The following is a 24,977-nucleotide window of genomic DNA, read 5'->3' as shown; positions in this document are numbered from 1 at the left end:
TCCATTGAAAGTGTGCTGACATATTGCATCGGTGTGTGGTTCTCCAGCTGCACCACAGCACACAGAAAGGCACTCCAGAGGGTCATCAATATGGCCCAAAAAAATCATTGGACATCGACTTCCCTCCTTGAAGGACCTGTACAGCACTCGCTGTCTCAAGAGGGCACGCAGCATCCTACGGGACTGCACACACCCAGGACACCGGGTGTTTAAGCTGCTGCCGTCTGGCAGGAGGTTCAGGCTGCTGAGGTCCCGAACAAATAGACTCAAGGACAGCTTTTACAACAGGGCAATAGGCCTGATCAATGTAAATAGCTGACCTGACTGGATACCTCCCTGGACTTTTTAGGGGGAGGTAACAACAGTAAAAACATTAACAATAATAATATTTATATTTATAACAAGGTGCAATAATGACTAATGTGCAATACAAATATACTTATTCTTTTTTTATTACTAAGTTAATATAGTGTGTGTCATATTATATGTAGTGCTGACGTAGGACAGTTTTCCAATTTCATTGTACTATGTATGACTGCGCAATGACAATAAAGAGTTATCTTAGAGAGAAAAAAAAAAAAAAAGGAATGAATGAGGAAACGAGTCGCTGTGAATTTGAGGTTATTTTATTGGAAAACAATGAAATTGGATTACTTAGCTGAAACCTTTGTCCCTGAATTAGATCTAACAGCCTCTTTACTATACTATGTTAGGATTAAACACAGACGTTACAACACAAAACTGATGCAAACAAGGGGAAAGGAATTACTTTGGGGGAAAAAAAAAAAGCTGATAATCCAAAGAAACCAAAGATTCACCTCCTTTAAAAATTCAAAAACACAGTGACTGCTGTTCTCCAAACTTTAGTATAGAAAACCTTTCTGAGACGAAGTAAGCTGTACATGTAAAGGACAGCTGCACCTCTGGGCGAGACATAGCAGTATAAAGATCTCTCTTTGAGACACGGGATAATTCATGAGAACGCTAAACTGAGACAGTTTGCATACATTTAATCAGTCAGTCCTTGTGTAGCACAGTGTGCAAGTTTGTTACAACTTCCTAGCAAGCATTTTCAGAGCGTCACAGGGAGAAAAAAGGAAAATCTCCTTTGTTATGGAGAGGCGTGGGAATTTGGGGTGAAATTTGTGTGTTTCATCTTCCCCCCTCTCCCCAGCCCATGTGAGGTTTTTTTTAAAAAATATTTATTTCAAGGACATTTGATTTCCCCGCTCTTACAATTTAAAAACAGTTTTTCACATCATTTCTCAGACTGGGCATCCACTCTGAATTTCATAAATACATTCAGCACTCAGTTATTGTAGGTTTTTTGTTGTTGTTGTTTTTAAAGAGATTCTATTGCATAAGGACAATCAATCCTGGCTAAAAAACACTGTCACTACATTAACAGACTATCACATGTGCACTTAAATTAACACATATCCATCAGTTTTCACCGTATCTCTTCTTTTAATCCACATCTTCGTGGACCTCGCTCTTCCTACCTCGCACAGACATTAAAACTTAATTTAATAAACAGAAGACATATATGAGTAAACAAACATAAGGTACAGTCATTATTATATCACTAAAAACACAGGGCCTCAGTGGATTAGTGTGAAAACTTTATAATAAGGTTCACAGGAAGGAACAAGAGAAAAAAAAACTAAAATAAAACTAAAAACTGTCAGCTTCATCAGTCTGGCAAGTCAGCGTCTTGAAGCTCCTCAAGTTTCGTTGCAGCTTGTGATAGGAGGAAAATCTCTCTTCACAGATAACCTCGAGATAAAACAGCTGTAAAATATGTTTCAACAACACCATATTAATACATCAGGATGCAATGGGGATAAAATGTGGACCATAAACAATTTAAAAGGGAAAAAAAGATAAATAATACAGAAGATCATTTCAATAACACTAAGAGTCCGTAAGAGCATATAAATGTGCTAGAGGTGAAACGCTGTCTTGTAGTTCAAAGCAGCAAACAATAAGTGACCAACAGTTACTCTACAGTTTAAAATGTCCCTTTGTGATATCATATGGGGAAGTGACCCCCCCCCCCAATTCTTTGTGCGAGATTTCCTACAAATATGGATACTGCGCGAGGCGCCTAGGGCTTAGCTGGTAGGCACTGTAAACCTCGGTTCGGGGCGTCACACTAACATAAGGAGAACCAGTGGCGAACTGATGCTGGTAGGCTGCAGGGAGGCCGTGCAGCAGGCTGCTCACCGAGTCCTTGCGACTGGCCGAGTCTCTCCTGGAGGAGGATGAGGTGTACGTTGCTGCATAAGCGGAGGGGGAGTGTCCGTGGGTGCTGTGACCACGGCCCAGCAGCTGCTCCGTGGCCTGAGAGGCTGAGGAGAGGGCAGTAGAGGCCGGGTAGGTATATAGGCTGGGGGGGGCGGCAGCAGCGGCCGAGCCGGACGCCAGGGCTGCCACCTCGGGGAAGCTGTAGTGAGAGGCTGAGACGGCCTGGTGGAACGTCTGCTGGCGACGTAACGATGAGTCGCTGTGGGAGAGCCCCGAACGCTCCTGAGATGAAGAAACTACTGTGTGAACCTTTGAAAATAAATACATACACTCAATCAGACGCTGGGTACAACATGCAAGAAGATTATAGTCTGCATCTACATCTTTGGTATCGTCAGTTTTTTGTGCCAAATGGGGAGGAACAAACAAACAAACCCCCACTTGTTTTTCCCCTCCCTTTTTTTGTGTTATATAACTGCCAGATAACAGATGAAGGTGCGCGCTTGAATGTTACCTACACCGCAGACAGCTTTGGGCTTATTAAAAGGGCTGCAATTATTCATCGAGTAACTCAATTATAAAAAAAGCGTTACCGTAACTGCCACAACTGTCAAACCACCTACTGAACTTGCTCCAACATGAAGAAAAGCAAACTCTGGATTTGCTCCCATCTACCGCACTTTGTTTTGCACAGTGAAAAATCTTAACAGCTACAGAAGTTAAAATAAACGCATGTGTGTGCAGATGACCTGTTAACATAGTCTGAGTGGGTGGGTCTAAAGGGGGGCACAGGGTGCCCTAGTGCACATTTGACTTTACTAATATTATTTTTAAGATTTACGTTAATATAAAATCTAATGCATGCACAAAACACACATAAAAACACATTAAATCTACCTCAGGAGATAGAATACTGTCACAACCCTTTTGCTCTCTTCTAATGTAAGAAAGCCTTCCAAGAAGCCTGAAAACAAGATTAACTTGGCATGTAAATACAATGAACAAAACAAAAAATATATATATAATCTATCTATACACTGTATTATTTTTATTTTTAAATTGTTACAATTTCTAAAATTTATTATTAATTTAATATTTTTATTTACAAAAGTAATTCTGATTACTCAATTGATGGAATAATTCAATTACTAAAAAAACAAACAAACAAAAAAAAACCAGCTGCAGCACTAATTGTGTTGTAAAAATAACAGCCGGAGCCTTAAGAGGAAAAAAACGAGGGGAAACTCCTGGTGCTTGACATAATGTGCATATAAAGCAAAACTAATGCTAAAATTAGATACTTTTAGATGTTCAGCTGTCCAATCGCTGCATATGGTACAAATGCAAACCTCACCGAAAAAGTTTCAATACACGTTTCCCCCAGCAGAGGGCAGTAAATACACGTAGGCCTTTAATAACAGGATATTAAGAATCCTTGGGAAAAAATGTTTTATACCTTTGCTGGTAAAAGGTGCTAATGTCATAACTTATGACAGATCCTGACCTTTTCACTCAATCACATGATGACATGGTGCACTCTGATGTAGCTTACCTATAACCTTTACTCTCCTCATATTGCTACAATCAAAATAAGGGCCCAGCCTCCTGTAGTTGATTAGTTGCGTGGTTATGGACAAGGATTCTCACAAAACAATGTCCCATTAACACACATTAATTACTTAATGTAAAACCAACAAGATAAAACAAGCCTCACCTGGCTGAGGTTTAAAGGGTGCGACTGGCTTGGCACCAGTCCATGGCGCTCCACACTTTCCCCTGAACTGCACGGCTGTCTGTTAGAGGATCTCTTGGGCTTGATGTAATTCACTGAGAATTCAAAGCAGTAAGACATACTTAATTATGCTTTCACACTTCAGTTAAATACACTGCTAAAACTACAGCAGCACACGGGTGACTCACCAGTCTCCAAGCGTCCTCGGGACTCTGCTCCTCTCTCAGATGCCTGTGTTTTGACTGAAGGTGCCACTACTGCCAGAGACTTGGCCTGGCGAGATGACATAGTGCTTGCTGGGTTAAGAGTGCGTGGAAGGGGAGTCAGGGGGCTGGCGGTAGAGGAGTCCGAGTCGTGTACGGTCACACAGCTGATAACGTTGGTGCGCTGGCTCAGTTCAAGACTGTGGAGGAAGTAAGTAATTTCCCGGGTCATATCAGGCAAACGAGTACGTCAACAGCTTTCATTCTACATGAATTGGGTCCCAGTGCTGTCTATGAGCTCAAAGAAGCCTTGCTTTGCATTTCTCTCATTTACCTTGACATTCTGAAATTTCAACTTAGGAATGAAAGTGATCTGAGAAAGAAACACCACACCACTGTTCAGTGCAGAAGAGCATCCTGTTCTCACCTAGCAGGGTGGAACTTATGCTCATCCTCCGTGTCTGTGTCACTGTGAATCGTAATGATGCTGACCGCTGGGCTCGGCGTGTCCGAGATCACGATCGGCTGTGACAAGGCTGCGCTGGAGCTGGGTGGAGTCACGCCACTACTGACCACTGATGCAGTAGATACACCCCTACGGGAAAGAAAAACACCACCATCACCAACCATTGACTGTGTGTTCAACCCATCAGCTGCGGTACCACGAAGAAGACTTTAAATAAAAATTTAAAAATAACACCATTTTCTTTGCTTCTAGTTTCAACTAGTTTTTACTCCCATAAGAAGGCTTTTTGTCTGAGTGGCAACACGTATCGTTTAGCAGAATACAGCAGTGGATGCTGTGCCCTCAGTGCAGGTATAAAAAGTGTCCTGTCACTGTTTGCAAGCGAAAGAACCAGTGTGGCAACCGTCACAGGCCCTTTAGCCATCTCTCCCTCGGTATGGTAGCTTAAACCCCAATGAGGACTCTTAAAATTAAACTGGAAGAAGAGCAGAGCTGTACCAACCTGTTTCTGTTCTCTCCACGTCTGGCTTTCACCTTCTTCCTCTCCTGCTGAGTCTTGGTAATGCTCCTATAAGGTCAAAGGTCAGACTAGTTTAGCCTTCATATTTGCCATTTTACTTCACCTTTCAATGCAGTATTTCTCATGTAGTATGAAATTAACCAGTTCTAGTGTTGCTACTCAACTAAACAAAACCCCCAAAAGATTTGTAGCATCTTATTAACTTATCTGAAATGAGTTAATTGGAGGCCAAAGTGTTTGCGTATGAAATAACAATAACATAGCATTTCAGATACTAGTTATGAAAAGCGATAGAAAGTTATTTAATATTTAATCGATTTCATTATTTTTATTCTAATTTAACCTGAAAGAAATAACATTGAAAATGATTCAGCTTTAAATTTGAGAAGCCCATCAGTCTACATGCATCTTTAACAGTTGTTGGTTGACCCACCGCCAGCTGTGTCCCTGCTGCGTGGCAGCATCTGAGTGAATCGTTTCCACAGGTGATTCGGTGACATTTGACTGATGGGCAGAGCCGTGGATGGCTACGCCTGGGACCTGCTGCCATGATGATGGTATGAGGATCTGTTGGGTACCAGTGGGCCAGGCCTGCTGAGAAAAAACAAACAGAAAAGAAAAAAAAAAACACAACAACCAACACTTGAGTACATGTAATATGGAAGACAAATTGTGTATGGATGAAAACAAATTATCTGATTGTTGGAATGGGCCAGACAAACTGAGCCATGCGGACATATAAATTCCAAAGACTGAATACAAAGAGGCAAGCCAATGGCCAATCTCTTCTACAGGCAAGAGCGCAAAGCTAGATAAGCGAGCAACCTTTCCCAAGCCATTCCTTAATTATAACATTGCCCTGCAACAAATCCACAAGATGATAATCATGCAAAGCACAAACAATGAAGCACTGTAAAATGTCAGATCAGGTATAAAGACAAGTAGGCAGAACCATGGTGCCTGTTAAAGAAGAAACACTAAGAGATTAGTTGAGTTCCCTGCTGCTAAACAGTCTGCTGATGATATGTCTTGGGAAAAGGCATGCCACATGTTCTGGGGCTGAAACAAAAACCAAACAAACACAAAAAAGAAAAAAGTATGTGTCAGAGTCAGACAGGCTGTCAGGACAGTTTAGAAGACTTTGTTGCTGCAGCCCCCTCTGCTGAAACCAAGGAAGGACATGACAAGAGAAGCTGCAAGCAAAGCGCAGACCAACTCAGCAACACATGCGCTCCATGCCCTCAGCAGACCTATGGGGAAAGACTGGGGAATGAAACTGTGAATGGTGTGGGGCGAGCATGAGTAAAAACGCAGTGTAAATTTGGTCAATTTTGCACTGTGGAGGGGGTTTATAAAATAAAGTAGTAATATAAAATGTGATGCCAGAACACACACAAAAACGTTTGATTTTCCTATAAAAATTTGCATCAAACGACCATAATTATGAAAGGTGACAAATCCACATGTGAAGAGGAACGATGCTGAAATACGATGTGTAAAACAAAGATGGGCCCCTTACAACGCGTGGCAGAGAGGGAGCGGAACACTTGCAAAGAAAAGAAAAAAAAGAAAAGAAAAAAAAAGGAGAGCAGGGCAGGAGAGAGATGGCATTGTTAGTGGTAGAGGGAGTGTGCATGTCTTTCTTCGGGTATGTCATCGTTGCTTTACCAGCACTGTGGCTGTGTGTTCCAGGAGGGTAGGCCGACCCACCCCAGTGCCCAGCCCAAGGGGCAGAGAATACTGCGGGGCTAGGCCTGCTGGGGGTGGGTGCAGGGTGGCCACCATCAGGGGTGTGCAGGAACCCTGGAGGAGGGAGGGGCAGTGTTAAGTCATGACGAAAAGTAGCGCCCTTCAAGACTGATACAGATTTTTCTCTTTTTTAAAATAAAAACAGGCAGAGCAGATACACCCAGCTGCACAAGAGATGCACACTGGCACCGCTGGCCATCTGGAGACCTGGTCTCTGCAGAGTGCAGCAATTATTCCTCAATTTAGCAAACAGCAATTAACCAGCTTTTGGAGCCAGATGAGTCTCACTACACATGTGGCCTTTCTCCCACATAAAAAGACTGGGAATAAGAGGCCTGGCCAAAAGTGGTGATCCAGTCAGCTCTTAAAGCAAATTCAAGTGGAGACACACAGTCAACAGAAAAAGAAAAACAAACAGAATACAGTAAAGCCCAGGCCCTCGACTTATTTCAACAATTGCATTTAAGTAGCTAACATCTTATGCCCTAAATTCCTTAGAAGAACCCGATCTGCCTTCCTCCTGGCAGTAAGACCAACAAAAGCAGGGAGAATTTTTAGATGCACTCAGTATATCCACAAAGGAGCAAAACAAGGCATCAGTGCTCCACAAACTGGTGCAAGTAACAGCGGGATGTTTCCAGATTTTTTACAGTAACCCCTGAGCTGAAATTATTGAATGACAGATTATTCAGAAAAAAAGAAAGAAAAAAAAGGTGTATTTATGTACGTTTAAGTTACATCAGATAATAAAGAAAACCCAAATACACCAGACCCCAGTTACAACTTAACCTCATCTCTTCTTCCAGGAAATGTGAATATAACCTCCATCTATGTTCAGTGTTGGACCCATTCAGAATGCACAGCTGTCACTCGAATGGTCACAATAAAGACTGAATCCATTCACGGCACAGAAGCATAGAATTACAAATAAAACGGTGAAAAGTGAGCAAATCAGTCAAAGCCGCGGCACTTCTTTCTGCCTGCCCGTGTGTGCACTCCCACTCTCTTGCCAAGTGTGTGGCACGTCTAAAAGCGGAAAAGTTCTCAGGTAAAGGTTGCAAACAGTCACACACAACGCTTTTTTTTTTTTAAACAGTCATAACATCACCCACTGTAAATCCACAATCAAACTCACCCAAAAATAACTAGGGAACAGAAAAGGTTAAAAAAAAAAAAAAAAAACAAGATGCTGTGTCTCTTGATAGAAAATTCATAAATTAAAAAAAACAACAACACAAAACTCAAGAATTCCTTCAAACGCTGGACCTTCCAAACTCTTACCTGTGTCAGCATACTTGGCTGTATCTGCAAGGACTGAGTAGACTGGTTCTGAGGTACTATCGGTACAGAGTTCTCCACCCTCACCGGGAAACTGGAACTCTTACTGGATGACTGCAGCCCTAGAAAACAAACGATGACAAACATCTCAATTATTAAAGGATTAAAAGGATCTACCATCTACTACAACATCTACAAATATTGTAGTAGATGGTAAAAAAACCAAAAACAAGACTTTGTTGGTACAGAAAGCCTGACACAAACCAGCACAGAGGATTCATACCTTTAATACTGAAATCAAAGTGAATGTTTGTAATCAACTTTATGACTTACCTTGGATAGTGGAGGGTGGACAGACGATGAGTGTCTGCTGGAAGGGTTCCGTCTGGCTACACAGCCCAGCAGGACGCGTTGGGATCGGGACACTCTGCTGAGTCAGCCCGGGAATGTTGATGGTCGCCTGCTGGTACAAAGCTGGCTGGTAGTTCAGCAAAGGCACCGCACCCGCTGCAGAAGGCACCTGTTAAACAACAAAGCCCATTAATACCAGCAAAGACTACAGGTTGACAGAAGAGTAAAAATTTAGCATCATACCTGGTTATGCTGGTTTAGTTGGCTACTGAAGGTCACGGTGAGGTTGCCCGCTGCAGCACTGGGGACTGCATTGGTCGAGTAGAGGGATTTGCTGCTTTCATAGGAGCTCCGGCGCTTGCAGATCTCCATATTCTGGAAGCACGACTTCACACTGAGGAGGAATTAATACCATTGCATCAGCAAATGCATTTAAATAGACCAATAACTCTTCATCCTGCTACACACACTTACTGGGAGCTATGGGGATAGTCCATGAGGTGGCTCATCGTGACAAAGGGGTGACCCAGAGTTTTTGTAGGTGTGATCCTTTTGTCAGCATCCAGACGAAGCATTCGCTTCAGGAGGTCTATAAACTCTCTCCTGTCAGCTTTCTCAGCCAACATGTCAGTTCCCTCCAAGTGAGAGGAAAGGTTGACCTGGTAGGTTAATGACAAGAAGGGAAGGACAAAAAAGGAAAAACCTGGTCAGGCAATCACTACATGCCATATTTAAAGCCATTTCCTGGGTTATGCACTTATTTGGATATACCTGCATCATGTCATCCAGACAGTTAAAGATGTACTTTCTAGCCTCCTTAGATTTGATGCCCATCTCCATTTCATGTTCTGACGGGGTCTAAAAAAAGAAGCACAATATCCATTTATGTTTCATAACACTACCATTTACAAACATTAAATCGGTTGAATGGGGACAACCAAAATAAAGGAACCAAATCAAAACGAGCATCAAGTCTCTTTACAGCTTATTCAAGAAGATACTCGTAATATTAACCTTAAGCCTCCAGAGCGGGTAGCTAGAGTCAGGGCCTCGATTGAAGAAGCGGCTAGTCTTTGTGCCGGCACTCAGAAGATACTCAGCAGGTAGGCCTTGAGTCTGGGAAATGTAACGGATCTGGACACAGAAGAAAATATAGAGATAAAGCAATCACTGCAGAACTGCGATGTTTCAAGTAGTGTGTAGTTAAGAGTACTATAACTGACTTATTAAATACGTATACCTGGATTTAGAGCGGCATGGCATTTTAGAACCCTCTCTTGGTTAATAGGTCAATTATAATTTGCCAAAAACACTCAATCTGATGTGAGAAAAACTAAATACCATTCTCTTACAAAGCAGGGTGGTGGCACATTCATGTAGTCATGCTTACTTGAAGAAAAATGTGACCTTTATTCGAAAGGAAGACTTTCCTAGTCTTTCTTTGAGCACTGTTTTTGCTAACTTGTAAGTCCTTGGGACCATGAACATGACTGACCTGGTCATACTCAGAGGCTCCAGGGTACAAAGGCCAACCCAGAAACAGCTCCGCAATCACACACCCTAGAGACCACATGTCAATGGCCTCACAGAAGGGCAGCCCCAAAATGATCTCTGGAGCTCTAAACAAGAAAGATGAGATTTATACATTAATGTGGGGACAGAACTGGGCTACACAACTGAATCACATTAACACAACTCTTACGCATAACACTGCAAACTAAAAGGCACTTAAACGCTCCACTTGCCTGTAGTAACGGGACTGTAAGTAGGTTGAGCACACTGCTTTGGATACATGACTTGCAGAGCCAAAGTCGATGACCTTCACCCTGTAGGGCTGTCTAATGGGGTCCACCAACATGATGTTTTCAGGCTTCAAGTCTGCATGAATTAAACCCAGGCTCTTCAGTTTCATTAGTGCTGTAGCCACCTAAAGACATGAACACATGAGAGTTAGTCTGGGTGAAAAAAAAGAGGAATCAACTTTTTTTCTGCATTCACAGTTTGCCAACCTGCTGCAAAATGGGGCGGATGTGCCGTAGGGGAAGTGGGCTGAACTTGCTCTGCTTGAGAAAGTCGTACAAGTTCTGTTCAAGCATCTCAAAAACCAAGCAGGTGTGACCCTTGTGTTGGAAGCATTCGTACGAACGCACAAAGTTGTACTCATCTGCGTTCTCTGCACTTAGCCGGTTCAGAATGCCCACCTATTAGGAAAGGAAAAAAAAAAAAAACAACCAAATATGATGAGAAAGACAAACGCTAGTACACCCCTATGGAGGGAATGCAAGTGTAGTGAACAGCAATTTGTGTATGTAACGTAAACTTTTAGAAGAAACTGGTACATCGAACAAAATCCTGTTTACTTACCTCAATTTGGCCCTGCCGAGCATATGAAGGGTGGTTTTTCAGAATTTTGATTGCTACAATCTCATTGGTTCCCCTCTTCCAGCACTTAGCCACTTGTCCAAATGTGCCCCTCCCCAGGAACTCCAGCACTTCATACCCGCTGGACACGGAGCAGAGGATCTCATGCTGCACAAGCTGATAATCCCCTTCACCATTGGAGCTGCTGCTCTTGGTGGTTGGAGCAGAGTGAGGTATGGACTGGCCTGTGCCCCCGCCTCCACCGCCGCCTGTACGCGTGGAGTAAGTTGCCGCAGGAGCTGAGAGCTCTTCTAATATCTGGACGCTTCCACATCCGCTTCCGCTACAGTCGCTGGCTGCCTCCATCTTTCTCTTCTGCCCATGCCTGTGCCCCCTAGTTTCAGAGGACGTCTCGTGAGCATAAGAGGAGGATGTAGCCTGCTCAGTGACGCGTCGACTGGATCCACGAGGAAGACTGCCGGTGCTATCAGCTGCTCGCACCACCACTTGACCCCTGGAGCCGGGCGCTGTAGGGGGGAAGACCAGAGATGGCGCAAATGGTGGCACAGCCATGGCTGGGGTGAATGTGTATGCGGACTGGCCCGCTATGGATCCGTAAGCCTCAGTGGTGGACACGTCCCAAACGTTGCTTTCCACCTTGAGCTTCTTGACGCGGCAAAAGGCACTGGAGGAGATTGACGGAGGGGAGAACACCTGCAGCTGCTGGGAACTCATAGCTGTAAAGAAATTGAAGAGTGTTAGCCACATGGCCTACCAAACAAAACAAAACAACCCAAACAAATACAGTTGTGTGTCTTACAATAACTGTGATACATTATTGTACTGTGTAAATTTCTCCAGCCAAACCTCATTTCTTTATATTTTGGTACCAAAATGGAAATAGATGCAGTAATTTAATGAAGCATGTACAAACATAAATAGAAATAAAGCATATAAAACAAAAAGAAGTCAGTATTTGGAAGGACCACATTTATTCCTCAGCACAGCCTGAACTCTTAGCCAAGCTTCTTGCCATTTTAAGTAGCCTTCAGGGATAGTTCTCCAGGCATCTTGAAGGACATTCAAAGTTGTTCTCTGGATGTTCACTACCCTTTGTTTTGGTCCGTCAATACGACTTCTTGAGTTACCACATTCACAAGTCAGGAAAAGATTTACCTCTGACCTTAACCTTGAAGTCAATGTCACCAAGATTCAAACTCGTCTGAGATTTTCAGTAAACTCACCTATGGCATTAATTTAAAATCCTACACCGCCATGTTCTCGAGTCATCACATTCACAAACTTGTGTCTATGCTGTCTAGCAGCATTATGACAATGTCCCATCATCCTTTTATGACTGGAAAAAGCCAATTTTCAAGGGAGAACTCTGAAAGACATTCAGCAAGCCTGTAGAACTATTGCTTAACAAAAAACAAAGAAAAACAAAACACCAAAACCCACGAAGAAATGAGAGATGCCTCAAGAATTTTGCACAGTTCTGTTTTGTTGCAAGTTTATTAGGTGCAGTGAGATAGTGCAGTGCATCAGGCTGCATATTAAATATAAGTCGACACCTCACAGTTTGATCAAATTCAACCCATATCTATATGCCTGCATATTAAGCAATTTCAGGAAGTATGCCTGATGAATGAAAACTGCATGAAACACTTATTTAGCTTTACAACTAGGCAGGATCTTGCGCAAGGGGTAGCTGCATTTCCAAATCCATGCATACCTATTGAGGCATGAGGGGCACCCATGATTAAAATCATATTCTTTTGGAAAGTGGTAAATCATCAAACAAAAACAAAGGGCGGGGGGTGTCTAATGGGTTTTTGAGATTCCAAGTGAACTGAACAATAAGTCTTCTGTAATGCCAGTTTGAATCACATGGTGGTGTAGTGAGTCAATATGGAGTCCAGACTGCAAGAGCCCAGTGTGGAAAGAAGAGGAAATGTAGCTCAAGAGGCAAATGTGAAAGGATGCGTATTGGAGCTAACAATACAGCAATCAGTTCCTTAAGCACCCAGAAAGAGTCATTCCCCTTGTAAAGAAAGGGAATTTAGAAAGAAAAAACAAAAATAGTAAACATCTGAGTGGTACAGGTGGTGGCAGCAATGAAAACTTTTGGTTTTTAACTCTCCCACTTTAACCTTCTGTACGCCACAACTTTGTTCTTCTTCTTGGTTGGGTGACGGACAGCACAAATAAGAGTAGCTTACAGACCGGTTGTACCATATACTTTGGACACAGGGTTGCGACAACTGCGCAGACCCTCACGCTTCCTGCCTGATGATGACATTTACTGGAATGCTAGTGGATTCATGGATATGTTAAGTGTAATGCAATCTTAATAATGTTTGTTATTAATTTGCTATAATGCCAAATGTGTGGCATAAAGAAAATACCCATGCAAGTGTAGGCAGCAGCTCTTGCTACTTCTGTGCAAATACAGTTGGCAGTAGCCCAAAAAAACCACATGACTGAACAGTGGGAAAACAAATGCCAGACAAAGGCCCCAGCTACAAGACTCCGAGGATGCACGTGCAAACAACCTGAGAACGCTATGCAAAAGATTTTACAGATGCACAATAAAATTTAGCATTATATCTAATACACTTACAGAAGTTACTAAAATAAAATATACATGTGCTGTACTTTGTACTATTCTCAATGTGGTCAGACTAAACTTTTGATGTTTTTGTGACTGGAATATCTACACAGCAGTCCTTCAATTATGTCACTGGCATGATCACGTGACAGTTTAAAAATAATAAAATAAAGTTTAAAAAAGAAAATTATATCGGATATAAAAGTAAAAAAAAATTCTGAACAGTTGGGAAAATTTGTGTTACAGCATCCAGAACATATGAAAAACAACTTATATTTGATGTTTTGCAAAGAAAACAACAAAAACAAAGCAAGCTAACAAACAAAAAAACAAACAAACACTAAAATGAAAGCAGCTATTACTGTATGAGGTGGTTTTTTTGTATCTGTCATTCTGGGAAGGGAGCCAGAAGTGCTCAGCTGCATGTCCAGTAAGAGGTGAAGAGGGTAGTTAGGATCCATTCAATAACCACAGCCATTTACGTGACCTGTTCCAGCTGATTGAAGAATCCGGAAAGTATGTTGACCGAAACTGGATTCAGACAGCAACAGCAATGATGAATTCCTTCAGCAAGTAATATAGATGGATTTTGCAGCTGCCAGTTCAATATTCAGGCCACAGAAATACTATCCTGGAGTAAAGGGTCCGTAATCATACAACTTTTCCATCTCTCTATATTTCTTCCTGCAGCTCAGGTTAATGTCACCATCGACTCGAAACATCCTGAAGTCTGATACCATCCGACAGTGGTCCAGGAAGTATGAGTGTGTCACTTCGTTGCTGCAATGCTCCACGAAGCACATCAAGCTCCAATCACTATCTTAATCAGTTATGACAAGCGATCGCTAGAACAACGACCGCTCTGAAACACCCATTGTTTCCTCAGTAGCTCCTCCAAGATTACAGGCCTCGCTTCTGCCAGTAGAACTGTCACCACAATGAGCTGATGGAAGACTTCCCAATAACTAAAATATGATGCACAAAAAACCCCACTAACAGAGTGGTAAAATGCACCTGGTAAAAGTCATGTTGAAGCAGGGGGTGGGAACTTGTCTGATAAAGTAATTAAAATTGGGGGATCTGCTGTTACTCACCAGAAATAAAAATAAAAATCTTAAGTGAAAAAACAACAACAAACCAGTGATTTTAAAAAAGGAGAGAGAAAAAGCCCTATAACAAATCTACTGCACCACTTATGGCAAATACTGTTATTAATATGGGGACAACTACGGTACATTAAAACTTTCTGGTAAAACACTGCGCCCTAGTGGTGAAACCTTTAGTTAAATTTAGCAAATTCTGATTTTCATTTACTTTTAAGGGAATAAGCCAAAGATTTTTTTTTTAAAAATCTGTTATTTCCATTTTTTAAATGTATGAATGGACCTGTAAAAGCAGTAGCAATGGCCAAATGTATATTCTGAGTAGCCCAATTTTTATAACTGACCTATTTGTATACATTAGAGCCATTCCACATAATAAAATAAATTACTTTTTAATTTCTTGTATCTTTTATTTGTAAGTTGTATCTTATATAATTTATTTCAGTCTGTTACTGTTCTTATTTTCTTGGAGCAACGGTAACCACATAATTTCCTCAGGGATTAATAAGGTATTCTGATTTAAGTTATTCTGTTCAATTAAAAACTTTCCATAAAAAAATAATGTTTCTTCTATAAAATAAATATTATTTTAAAGATTTAAGCCTAAATTATCCGATAAAATAGCTTCAGATCTGCTTTTAAACAATGTCCACGATCTACTTCTTAGTGGAGAGGGAAAAAGTGAACACGCTTGTGTTAATTTAAGTTTATATAGTCATGCGTGTTGCTCATCTAACTGTAGGCAACGCTACCTGGAACTTGAGAGTGAATTTCACTGTAAATAACTGCGAGCTGTGTGTGTGTTTCTGTGCAAGTCAGTAAGCTGGTTTAGGTAAACCGACAAAAGAAACGAAACAGCAAGCAAGCATAGTGACAACATTAAAGGACGGACGTGCTTACGGAAAAGTTTCATAACGGCGTTAACAGGCAGAGACAACACGGAGAACATGATAAACACACCGCCCGGCAGTAGTGATCTGCTCTTTGATATCAGAAGTGTTTGTCGGTTAAATTAAGCTACTGGTCTTGCAAACGAAAACCCGTATTTAACACAAACCTATTGTCAGGCTCTTACACAGACCCACTTCTACTGCAATCTCGATTAATAACCTGCACGACTCGTCCCCGTGTTCTGAAGCTAGTTTTCAATGCTGCATTTACCTCCTAAAAAATCTGACTGACCCCTCACTCGTTTTTCAGTCGACCCTTTGTTACAACAAAAACCCCTCGAACTGCCCTGCTAAGGGTGGAGGGTGGAGATCTTCGACGGATCGGCTCAACCAAATTCTTTAGCTACAGTTTACCATTCACGACTGAAGTTTATAGACAACTGCTGTGTTCAAGCCACTGATGACACATCTCCATATCGCTACTAAAAAAACTAAAATCCTTCATATTTCTGGTAGTTGTTTTTCCTGCTAAAGTAAGAGACTTAAGATCAAATCAACAAGGCAACGATACTTAACTCGCTAATGCTAACATGCTAACGCAGCCACTTTTTTTACAATATGGTGCTTAAAAAACATCTCATCCAAGCAAGCGGGGTCAAATCATTCTCAAGGTGCCCAGAACAGATGGTGAATGTAGAGTGACTTGGAACATACCGGATTTGATGTTAGGACAGCTTGGAAACACAGGCTTCGTCCGAGGTTTAAATCCCACTGCAGTCTGCTGCCAATCCGATTAGCTTCCGCTAGTTAACCTTAAATGCTAGCTAGGCCTGCATTGTGTCTTCAGTCAATGGTGAGCCCGACAGCGAGAGAAGGCCTTACAGCGCAGAACCCCCAGAGGGGAAAAGTTCTCATGGTATCAATAAATGAATTCATCTAATCTTAAAATTTATACAGCAGTTAGTTATAACATGATTTATCCTTCTCTAAAATCGACTGCCTTAAAGCAGCGAAAACCACTTTTCACCGGAACTAACCACGTCCTTATACAGCTACGAATCCGACGTCATTTCCGCGCATTACCGTAATTAGCAGGAATTCTTCATATTTTATCATTAATGAGATATATATATTTGTTAAACAATATGAATAAATAAAAAACATGTACAGACAACAAAGTACCCAACGCTGTTATGATCTCTCTATTGTCAAAAATATAATCAGCCATATTTGGAATCATGTTACACAGCAAGTGAAACAAGAGGGGGAAAAAAGACATGTTACGGTAAAAAAAAAAAAAAAAAGACATTGCCGTGACGTAACCAGAATATACCAGTAATTTTCCAGCTGTTGTGCTAAACTTTGTTAAACGAAAATTAAAGTTTGATCCGTTTTGGTGTTAGTAAAAATGATGATGACGATAATAACGATAACAACAACAATAATAGCAGTGGTAGTAACAGGGCAAAGAGTGTTATGGGCACATGACAGGGCCTAAACCAGCTAGAGTACAGCAGGGGTGTCAAACATAGGGCTTTGGGCCAAAATTCCCCTGGCAAACCCTCCAACCCAGACCACAGGACAGGTTTGGAAAATGTGAAGGTAGGAATAAACATTAACTTATAACTTTACTTTCAGAAGTTTTACAGCTTTTCCTACTGATGATGACTTTGGCCATGACCATTCATGTTACAAAATAAAAAGGAATGAGATAATGAGATAGGCATGGAGAACACAACAGCAAGCATGTTTTGTTTGAGTTTGCGGCAGTGTGTGGAATTACCAAAATTAAAGAGGAGATAGCCTAACATATGAAACAGGAAAAGACCACTGTGTAATTCATTTATTTCAGCAAAGTAACTATATTCTAATTATCACCTATGTTTATGTGGTAACTGTAATGCAATAGAGATACTCATATTTTGTATTTTAATTACATAATTCTGGTACATATATTCAGTTACTCCCCAACACTGTGTATTGGGTAAGGTTCAAGTACATCATTCTCCAAAATGTTGTCCAGGTGATTTTGTTTTTGGTGCCTGCACTGCATCAGTTCTTCCAATGTCTGTATTGGCTTTGACTATGAGGTCTAACCAGTGTTTTATGTATTGACATGTGTCGCTGAGGCTGGACACTCAAAATCAGAACCCGGAAGAAGTCCAAGTCCTAATTAAACTTCTTAACAGGCTCTGAAATGTACTCAAATGTCACAGTCTGTAGATGTGACAAAGAAAACAGGTGAGCTGTTTATTGAAACGCTTGGAAAAAGTTCAGACAACAAAATAAAGTCCAAATGGGGGGAAATGAAATACTGTGTCCAACTAACTATCAGAATAAAGCAGTAAGTGAGAGGATTGATGAGTGATATTAGATTTACTGGATGCAACTTCAATAATAAATGATTGTTGTTGTTGTTTTTTACATGTTAATAGCATTTCACACTTTCACACTTTTCAGCAAACAAGTAACTTAGAAGAGCAACACATGTAGAGGTCCACACTGTGTTTAGAAAAGTTAAACTTAACATGGACATATACCCTTAAAATGTCCACTTTAGCAACTGTCACTTGCCCAGTGATGCTTACCTTAGAAATTAATCTCTTCTTCCTTTTCTGTCTTCTCTTTTTTTCCTGCTGTAATCCACTGCAAGTGTGTGTAAAATCTGTCAGCACCCTGCAAAATGTTTTCTTCTATTAATGTTATGACAACATTCATTTGAACGAAAAGCATTCTAAAGGCCTCTGATACATTTGCTATGCTCCACCCTGGTTACTGTTGAGTAGCAATAATCAACCTGGCTTGTATATTTTAAAATGTCATCTTTTTGTAACATAACAAATTTTCCAGGAGCGTCTGGAAAGCCACAAATCTCTTTTTTTTTTCCAGGAAAAAGAAGCATTAAGCAGCCAGTCTGTTTTTTTTTACTGATGGACGACCATAGCATGAAATAAAATTAACACACACACACACACACACACACACACACACACACACACACACACACACACACACACACACACACACACACACACACACACACACACACACGCACGCATAGTTTCCCTAGCTAAACAGCAAAAGATACCAGATCCTAAATTCAAACATTTTCATTCCTCTTTGTTAGATTTTAGTAGTTAGCCTGGAAGATTTTCAAACATGGTTGGTGTAAGAATGGGCTGTAAGAAAGTACTTGCTTTGTTATATCACACTAAAGGAATTACAAAATGTGAGTACCCATGTACAAATGCCTCATTCTCCTAAGCCTAGTCTGACAAAACAAATAAAGAGGGATGCCCATCTGAAACAGTCTTTCATGTCCTTGAGCAGTCAAAGGAGAATTTATTTACTTCAGTAAAAATGATCAATAATCCAATAAGATAATACACCATTGCAATGCAAAAACTTACTGAAGTGGTATATACATGATTCAACTTCTCTTTTGTAACCATAATGCAAAAATTGCATGCACAGTTGTACTCTTAAAAGCATTTCACACTATGCAGCAAGAAGGTACCTTAGAAGAGCAACACATGTACAGGTCCATACTGTGTTTAGAAAAGTTAAACATTAATGTGGACACTGCATGTCACCTTTAAATTTCCACTTTAGCAACTGTCACTTGCCCAGTGGTTCTTACCTTAGAAAATAATCTCTTCTTCCTTTTCTGTCTTCTCCTTTTTTCAACTGTAATCCACTGCAAGTGTGTGTAAAATCTGCCAGCACTCTGCAAAATGTTTTCTTCAGTTAATGCTATGACAACATTCATTTGAACATAAAGCACTCTAAAGGCCTCTGACACATTTGCTAAGCTCCGCCCCCAGTTACTGTTGAGTAGCAATAATCAATCTGGTTTCTATATTTTAAAATGTCATGTTTTTGTAACATAAAAATTTCCCAAGTTTCCAGGAGCCTCTGAGATGGCACAAATCTCACTTTTTTCAGCAGAGAGAAGCCAGTCTGTTTTGTTTTAGTGATGGATGACACAAATTCAAGTGTGCTTACAAGCATGAAATAAAATTAAACAATTTCCCCAAGTCTTGTCCTGAAATGCCATGGTTCACTTTTTTCACAGAAGAGAAGCATCAATCTTTCTTTTTTCTTTTCTTTCCTTTTTTTTAAACTCATGATGACACTGATCCAGAAACGCTGTTAAAAAACAGACTGTACCCTTATGTCATGTCAAACACAGCAGGCAAACGAACCTGTCACCACCTTGCATTGATTCATAAATATCCAATCATATCTAATCAAGTTGCGACTAACTTTAAGTTGTGTAACGGTCAAGCAACTTGACAGCATAGCAAGTCCCTTGTTGTAAAGTACTCATAAAGTTTTCACAAGTATTTATACTTTATATTTAAAAAGTATAAAATAATAAAGATAAATATAATACTCGTGATAATACGCAAAATTTTACTTAAGTAGGATTTTATATGTCAGATTCTTAATTAAAATTATTACATTAGTATTATCCTAATGTACTGTTAATAGTTTTGCTGAAGTAACTATGTTCTCCTGTCATCTTATAAGGACGTGCAGTCGTGTAGGAAAAGACAACAAGGCTGTGGTGTGCTGGGAAAGTACAGCTGAAGTGGTGAGGGAAACTGCCAAGAAGGTGTTTGTTGATTTCTCTGGACAGAGGAGAGAAGGGAAGGGAACTTGGTGGTGGAAGTACAGTAAAGGGTTTAAAGGAAGAGCATGGAAAAGAAGAAAGTCGACAGTACTACTGGGAGACTGGGCAATGAGATGGCAAAGGAAAATCCTTATAGTGAATGTGATGTGCACTAAGGAAGGAAAGAAAGGACTTGTATCAACCGACTAGGCAGCGAGACTGAACCTGAAAGGATGTGCAGCAGATTAGGGTGATTAAATATAGAGATGTAAGTATTCAGTTAGTATATTTGTTCAGTTAGTATATAGTGTTGGAAAGAGTACTTTGATGAGCTGATGAGTCAAGAAAATTATAGAAAGAGGATATAGGAAATTAGTGAATTAGTAAAAAGGGAGTTAGGACAGCTATGAAGAGCATGAAGAGTAGAGAGGATGAAGAGTGGACAGGTAGTTGGTCCAGATGACATACCTGTAGAGGTATGGATATGTGTCCACTCCTTTTGACCACCAGCCGGGTCCTTTGGGGCACTCTGATTGGCTGCTACTTAGCAATACATTTAGGCTAGTGTAACATTCATTGATGTGAAACACCTTGATATAATTATGACCAGAGCATTATGTGTTAAGATTAATTTGGAAATATTTGTTCATTTTATTTTCATAATTATTTGTATTGCTAAGGAACGCTTAGCAGCAGACCACATCATGAAAGATCACTGATGCCACTACAGAGTCACAGAAAGTCTTCAGGACTGATAAATCCATCATCATGAATAAGCAGATTAAAATTTTTAACGCAGTTAACCCATCTGAAGTGCAGAATGACTCAAAATCCCTGACGCGTCTCTGTCAACGCATTTCGGGCAGTTTGTCCAAGGAGAGTTACCTTCGCACATGAGCAAACAGGCAGTTGATCTGGTAGTGACAGGCAGCAGAATTAGTCAACTAAATATGGAAGATGATTGGTCCTCTCGATGGGAAATTTGAGTATAAAAAAACAAAAACAAGACGGAACAGTTGACCGACACAAAGTATTATGCAATTGTGCAAGAAGGAATCTTCTTTTCACCGAAGCACTTCCAGCTTAAAATATCACATTTTAATGCAAAGCATTACTTGAAAGACTGCTGCATGATGAGTCCTCACCTCGACAGACTTGTAATGAGTGAGTCTGTTACAGATGGGCTCAGATTCAGAATCAGATGAGGAGTTTCTGCCTGTATAGAGCAGAGCCGATCATTAGGACTGTCCCTCGGAGTGGTGGTCAGCTCCTTCAGGAGCTCATGACAAGCTGGCACTGCTGGCTTGCAAATATCTGCCCACTCCTGCAACCGCTGTTCTGTGCGAGAGACCGTTCACAGTTGCAAGCAACATTGTAAATAAGAAGCGGTCAGCTCTCCTCTCGGGCAATGTCAACAAGTTAGTTTGTCTTAGGACCACATTAATGTGGATACATGTTTACAGTTTTTTGTTAACATGAATGTTCAAGGTGCTCAATAAACATTTTAGGTGTGTATATATTCCCTTTTTTCTTGAGTCTGTTTGCTCATGCAAAATGAAATGTGATTAATATAGATTAAAAATGAATGATATTTAATCGTGATTAATCAAAATTAATCCACAGCAACCCTGTGATTAATCCAATTAAAAATTTTAATCGTTTGACAGCAATAGAATAAACATGAACTTTTAACTGTATTTTCATAAGTTTTACAGCTTTTCCTACTGACGAGGATTTCAGCCATGGCCATTCATGTTACACCAAAGTAAGAGATAATTAAATGACAGAAACCTTCCTGCTTTTTCTACTATATAAACTTCTATTTTTGATTGTTTTTTTTATAATAGGTCCACGGTATTTAAAAAAAAGAAAGAACATATTCTGTAAATAAACTAAAAACTCTGTTTTTTAATCACAAGACAATCTGGGCAAAGAGCTGGAATGTTAAAATCAATTCTTTTTCTAATACTTATCCCAGCGATCAAGTGTGTAGGTAAACCTGTTTACACTGATAGGAGAGAGAGGAGAGTTTCACTGGTCTGGCCTGCTATATGTCGCCCACAGTGTAAAATGAGTTTGACATCCCTTCAGTAGAGCATCTGCAAGTTTCTCATTAGGGACCCAGTGAGGGATAAATACGAGCCAGGAAATGTGTTAAAGTGCAAATTTTCTTTTTTATTCTGATATCATTTTACAGCAGAAATTATGTAAAGCATTCAGAAGACATTTTCCACATATAAGGGCAATATTCAAAACACTTTGCATGGCCTCAGCAACAAAATATTCTTTTTAAAACATCAACAATTTAGTGATGCTTGTGCATGCATGTTCGTAAAACAAAAGAAGTTAAAAACTAGGCTACAAAATAAAAAGGAATGAGAGACTGAGATAGGCATGGAGAACACAACAGCAGGCAAGGTGGGAATACAGCAGGAGATGAGAGCGGGAGAAAAGCGGGGAGGGCCAGGGGGGAGTGAAAGAAGAGGAAGGCAAGGAGAGGTCTAGCCATAGATTATCTATGAGGGACTACCATTCTAGCATGCAATGTGGTGTTTGGCCACGCCCTCTCAAAACAAGGCCTGAAAGGTTATATACCATTCATTTCTAGGCGGACTTAAGAGAACAGAGGCCATCTCTGCACATGTTAACCAGCTGTTTACTATGGCAACATTTCTTATTTTTATTTATGTATTTATTTCTTTATTTTATTTTTTATTTTTTTACTTCTTCTACTCTACATAATCTTTTTACAGTCACCATCCTCTCCAAAAACGTGAGCATATTGATGGATTTTCTGCAATCTGTGTGTTCAGTTTCGCGTGTGCGTGTAGTCTGTAAGCTTGAGCATTTAGAAGTTGTTGTGTATGTGCGTATGTTCATGTGTGTCTGTTATATAAAAGCAGTGTCCTTTAGTTGTGCTGATGTGAGAGGAAGGGCAGTTTAAGAAGTTATTCATGTGATACCGTATGAACGCTCCTAACAGCACTGTCCAAACCATGGCTGCCTCTCAGTATGATGAAACCTCAGAAAACATATGGAACACAATCGATATCTTCCAGCTGTTAATCTCACAATCTGCTATCTCTTTTCACTTTGTTTTGTTTTTCAGGTGTTCAGGGGCCATTACCTATTTTTTGTATCACTTATGAATTTCTTATATTAAGAATCTTGTGCGTTTAAGACTACAGCAAATGCATAAGTATTTTTTTCCTACCCTATTACTTGCTTTGAATGGAATTCATATTTAAGCGTGTTTTTCACTCTCTTCTCAGATAAGGCAAACAGATCACATTTGCTGCTTCTAGACTATTATAAAGAGTGTGGATACAAGTGGAAGACGTATCCCCGACACATTTAAATATGTACACATACACACCCAAATGTACACAACCTGTCACCTGCAGTGTTACAACTCTGTGCCAGCAGTCATTGCACTCCACATACCATCTCCCTGTTCTTCAACCCTGAGTAAAATCTAAGGGAGAGATTTCATTGTTCCCGAAGACATAAGCACAGAGAGAAAGCGTGTGGCCGTTTTATTTTTGCACCTGTGTGTACATTTGCGTTTATGTGTCTATGCACATCCTTGTGAGACAGGGAGAAAGACAAAGAAAGGAAGTGTGTGTGAAAGATATTTTTGTCCTCTATGAGGAAAAAAAAGCCCAGTTATGATTTTGTTTAAATGTTGTAAAATATTTTTTTTGTAGGGGAAAAGCAGACAAAGTGAAAGAAAACACAGCTTCCTCTTGGAGGGCGAACATATTCGTGACTGTGCCTTTCATACTTTAGTACACGGAGGCTGAATTCAGCGGTTTTCTCCCTTCTAATTACTGAAAAACGCACACAAAAAGTAGGACTTAACGGCAATAGGGTAATTAATCGCCCGAGCAAGCGACACACAGCGTCAATCAGGCCATGAGCATTCATTCACACCACATTCCCAATTACAGCTTCCAGCTTAGACTAAGGTCAAGTTTAACACTGTCAGATTCATTTGAAAACACACAATTTAGGAAAAAACAAACAGGTTAACTGGAAACCTTTCAGAGGACACACAATAAGATACTTCCTGATATTATTTTGCACTTTTCTGTTATTGAGCAGGCACTTTCTAAACAGAGCTTTCCATAAGTCTAAAGTACATGTAGTATAATTATGGCAGTGACAATGAGGAGAAAATGATATGTCAAAACCAAAACGGGGAAGGACATTGTTTGAGGATGGAAAGCTTAGACTGGAGGCCAGGTTGGATCCGCTGTAGGTGTGATAAATGATCTTAATAAAAGCTAGTATGCTGCTGAAGCACAACCACATTGTGAAGAATGTAGCGCCCTCTTCCCTTTTTTTTCTTTTCTTTTGCATCGTCAGTCGTTGCACTCACATTTAAACGATCATCATCGCCATTGGCATCATTTCCCCACGTGCATCGTCACCTATACGTAAGCCTGCCTTGGGCAAACTTCAGAACTTGTAGGAGGTCTACGGCTGCGCTGGCACTACATCTCTTCTGCGGTTTATTGTCTGCGTGTTGCCTCGGTAGATCTTACCGATATCTTTTGGGCGTTGGTTTCGCCAACGTAACATACTGTTAGGCAAAATAGCATTCATAATAATTGGCACTACTGGCAAAAGGAGTTTAATTTTTGCTAGCCAAGAAACGAAAAGCACAAAGTGTAAATGTTTTGTCTGAAAGATCGTTGTTTCAGCTAACTTTGTTTTTCCCACTTATAATTCTAACATTAGAGTTTTCAAGTTGCATGCTTTTTAACAAAATGTTCTTTTCAGTAACACTTATAACTGGATACTCTTAAAGTGAAGCAGTTAAAATCCTCTCACAGTCCATAGCCACTA

The 24,977-nt window shown here is 40.4% G+C and overlaps 1 protein-coding gene across 6 annotated transcripts; it reads right to left on the bottom strand.

Annotated features, from left to right (window-relative positions):
- Positions 1-610: 610 nt before the first annotated feature.
- On the bottom strand, positions 611-19,270 carry hipk1b (homeodomain interacting protein kinase 1b). Of its 6 annotated transcripts, none has more exons than XM_085273566.1 (19): positions 19,152-19,270; positions 18,100-18,187; positions 10,911-11,644; positions 10,556-10,747; positions 10,292-10,473; positions 10,042-10,165; positions 9,561-9,680; positions 9,318-9,404; positions 9,021-9,205; positions 8,790-8,940; positions 8,529-8,715; positions 8,199-8,317; positions 6,837-6,971; positions 5,602-5,762; positions 5,151-5,216; positions 4,610-4,777; positions 4,168-4,382; positions 3,962-4,074; positions 611-2,556 (listed from the first exon to the last, which is right to left on the bottom strand). In XM_085273566.1, the coding sequence occupies exons 3-19, from the start codon at positions 11,640-11,642 to the stop codon at positions 2,080-2,082; spliced, it is 3,414 nt and encodes a 1,137-aa protein (XP_085129692.1). In that variant the 5' UTR covers positions 11,643-11,644; positions 18,100-18,187; positions 19,152-19,270; the 3' UTR covers positions 611-2,079. The 6 variants fall into 6 exon arrangements, with proteins under 6 accessions (XP_085129692.1, XP_085129694.1, XP_085129690.1 ...); XM_085273568.1 differs by lacking the exons at positions 18,100-18,187; positions 19,152-19,270 and adding an exon at positions 16,226-16,551 and having other exon boundaries at positions 611-1,791; positions 2,227-2,556; XM_085273564.1 differs by lacking the exons at positions 18,100-18,187; positions 19,152-19,270 and adding an exon at positions 16,226-16,551.
- Between the last annotated feature and the right edge of the window lie 5,707 nt (positions 19,271-24,977).

Source organism: Mchenga conophoros, linkage group LG5 (assembly GCF_057382185.1).
Source record: "Mchenga conophoros isolate Kocher_MC1m ecotype Shallow Benthic linkage group LG5, M_conophoros_male_GT1.1, whole genome shotgun sequence".
In the NCBI taxonomy this organism is placed as follows: Eukaryota; Metazoa; Chordata; class Actinopteri; order Cichliformes; family Cichlidae; genus Mchenga; species Mchenga conophoros.
The sequence above is the reverse complement of the archived record's forward strand: the minus strand, read 5'-3'. Positions and strand labels throughout refer to the sequence as shown.

Coding starts and splice junctions, on each gene's coding strand:
- hipk1b (XM_085273566.1), bottom strand. CDS start 11,642: ATGAGTTCCCAGCAGCTGCAGGTGTTCTCCCCTCCGTCAATCTCCTCC. Junction 9,405..9,560: donor ACCCGCTCTGGAGGCTTAAG/GTTAATATTACG, acceptor TTCTTTTTTTAG/ACCCCGTCAGAACATGAAAT. Junction 5,217..5,601: donor CAGCAGGGACACAGCTGGCG/GTGGGTCAACCA, acceptor TTGACCTTATAG/GAGCATTACCAAGACTCAGC.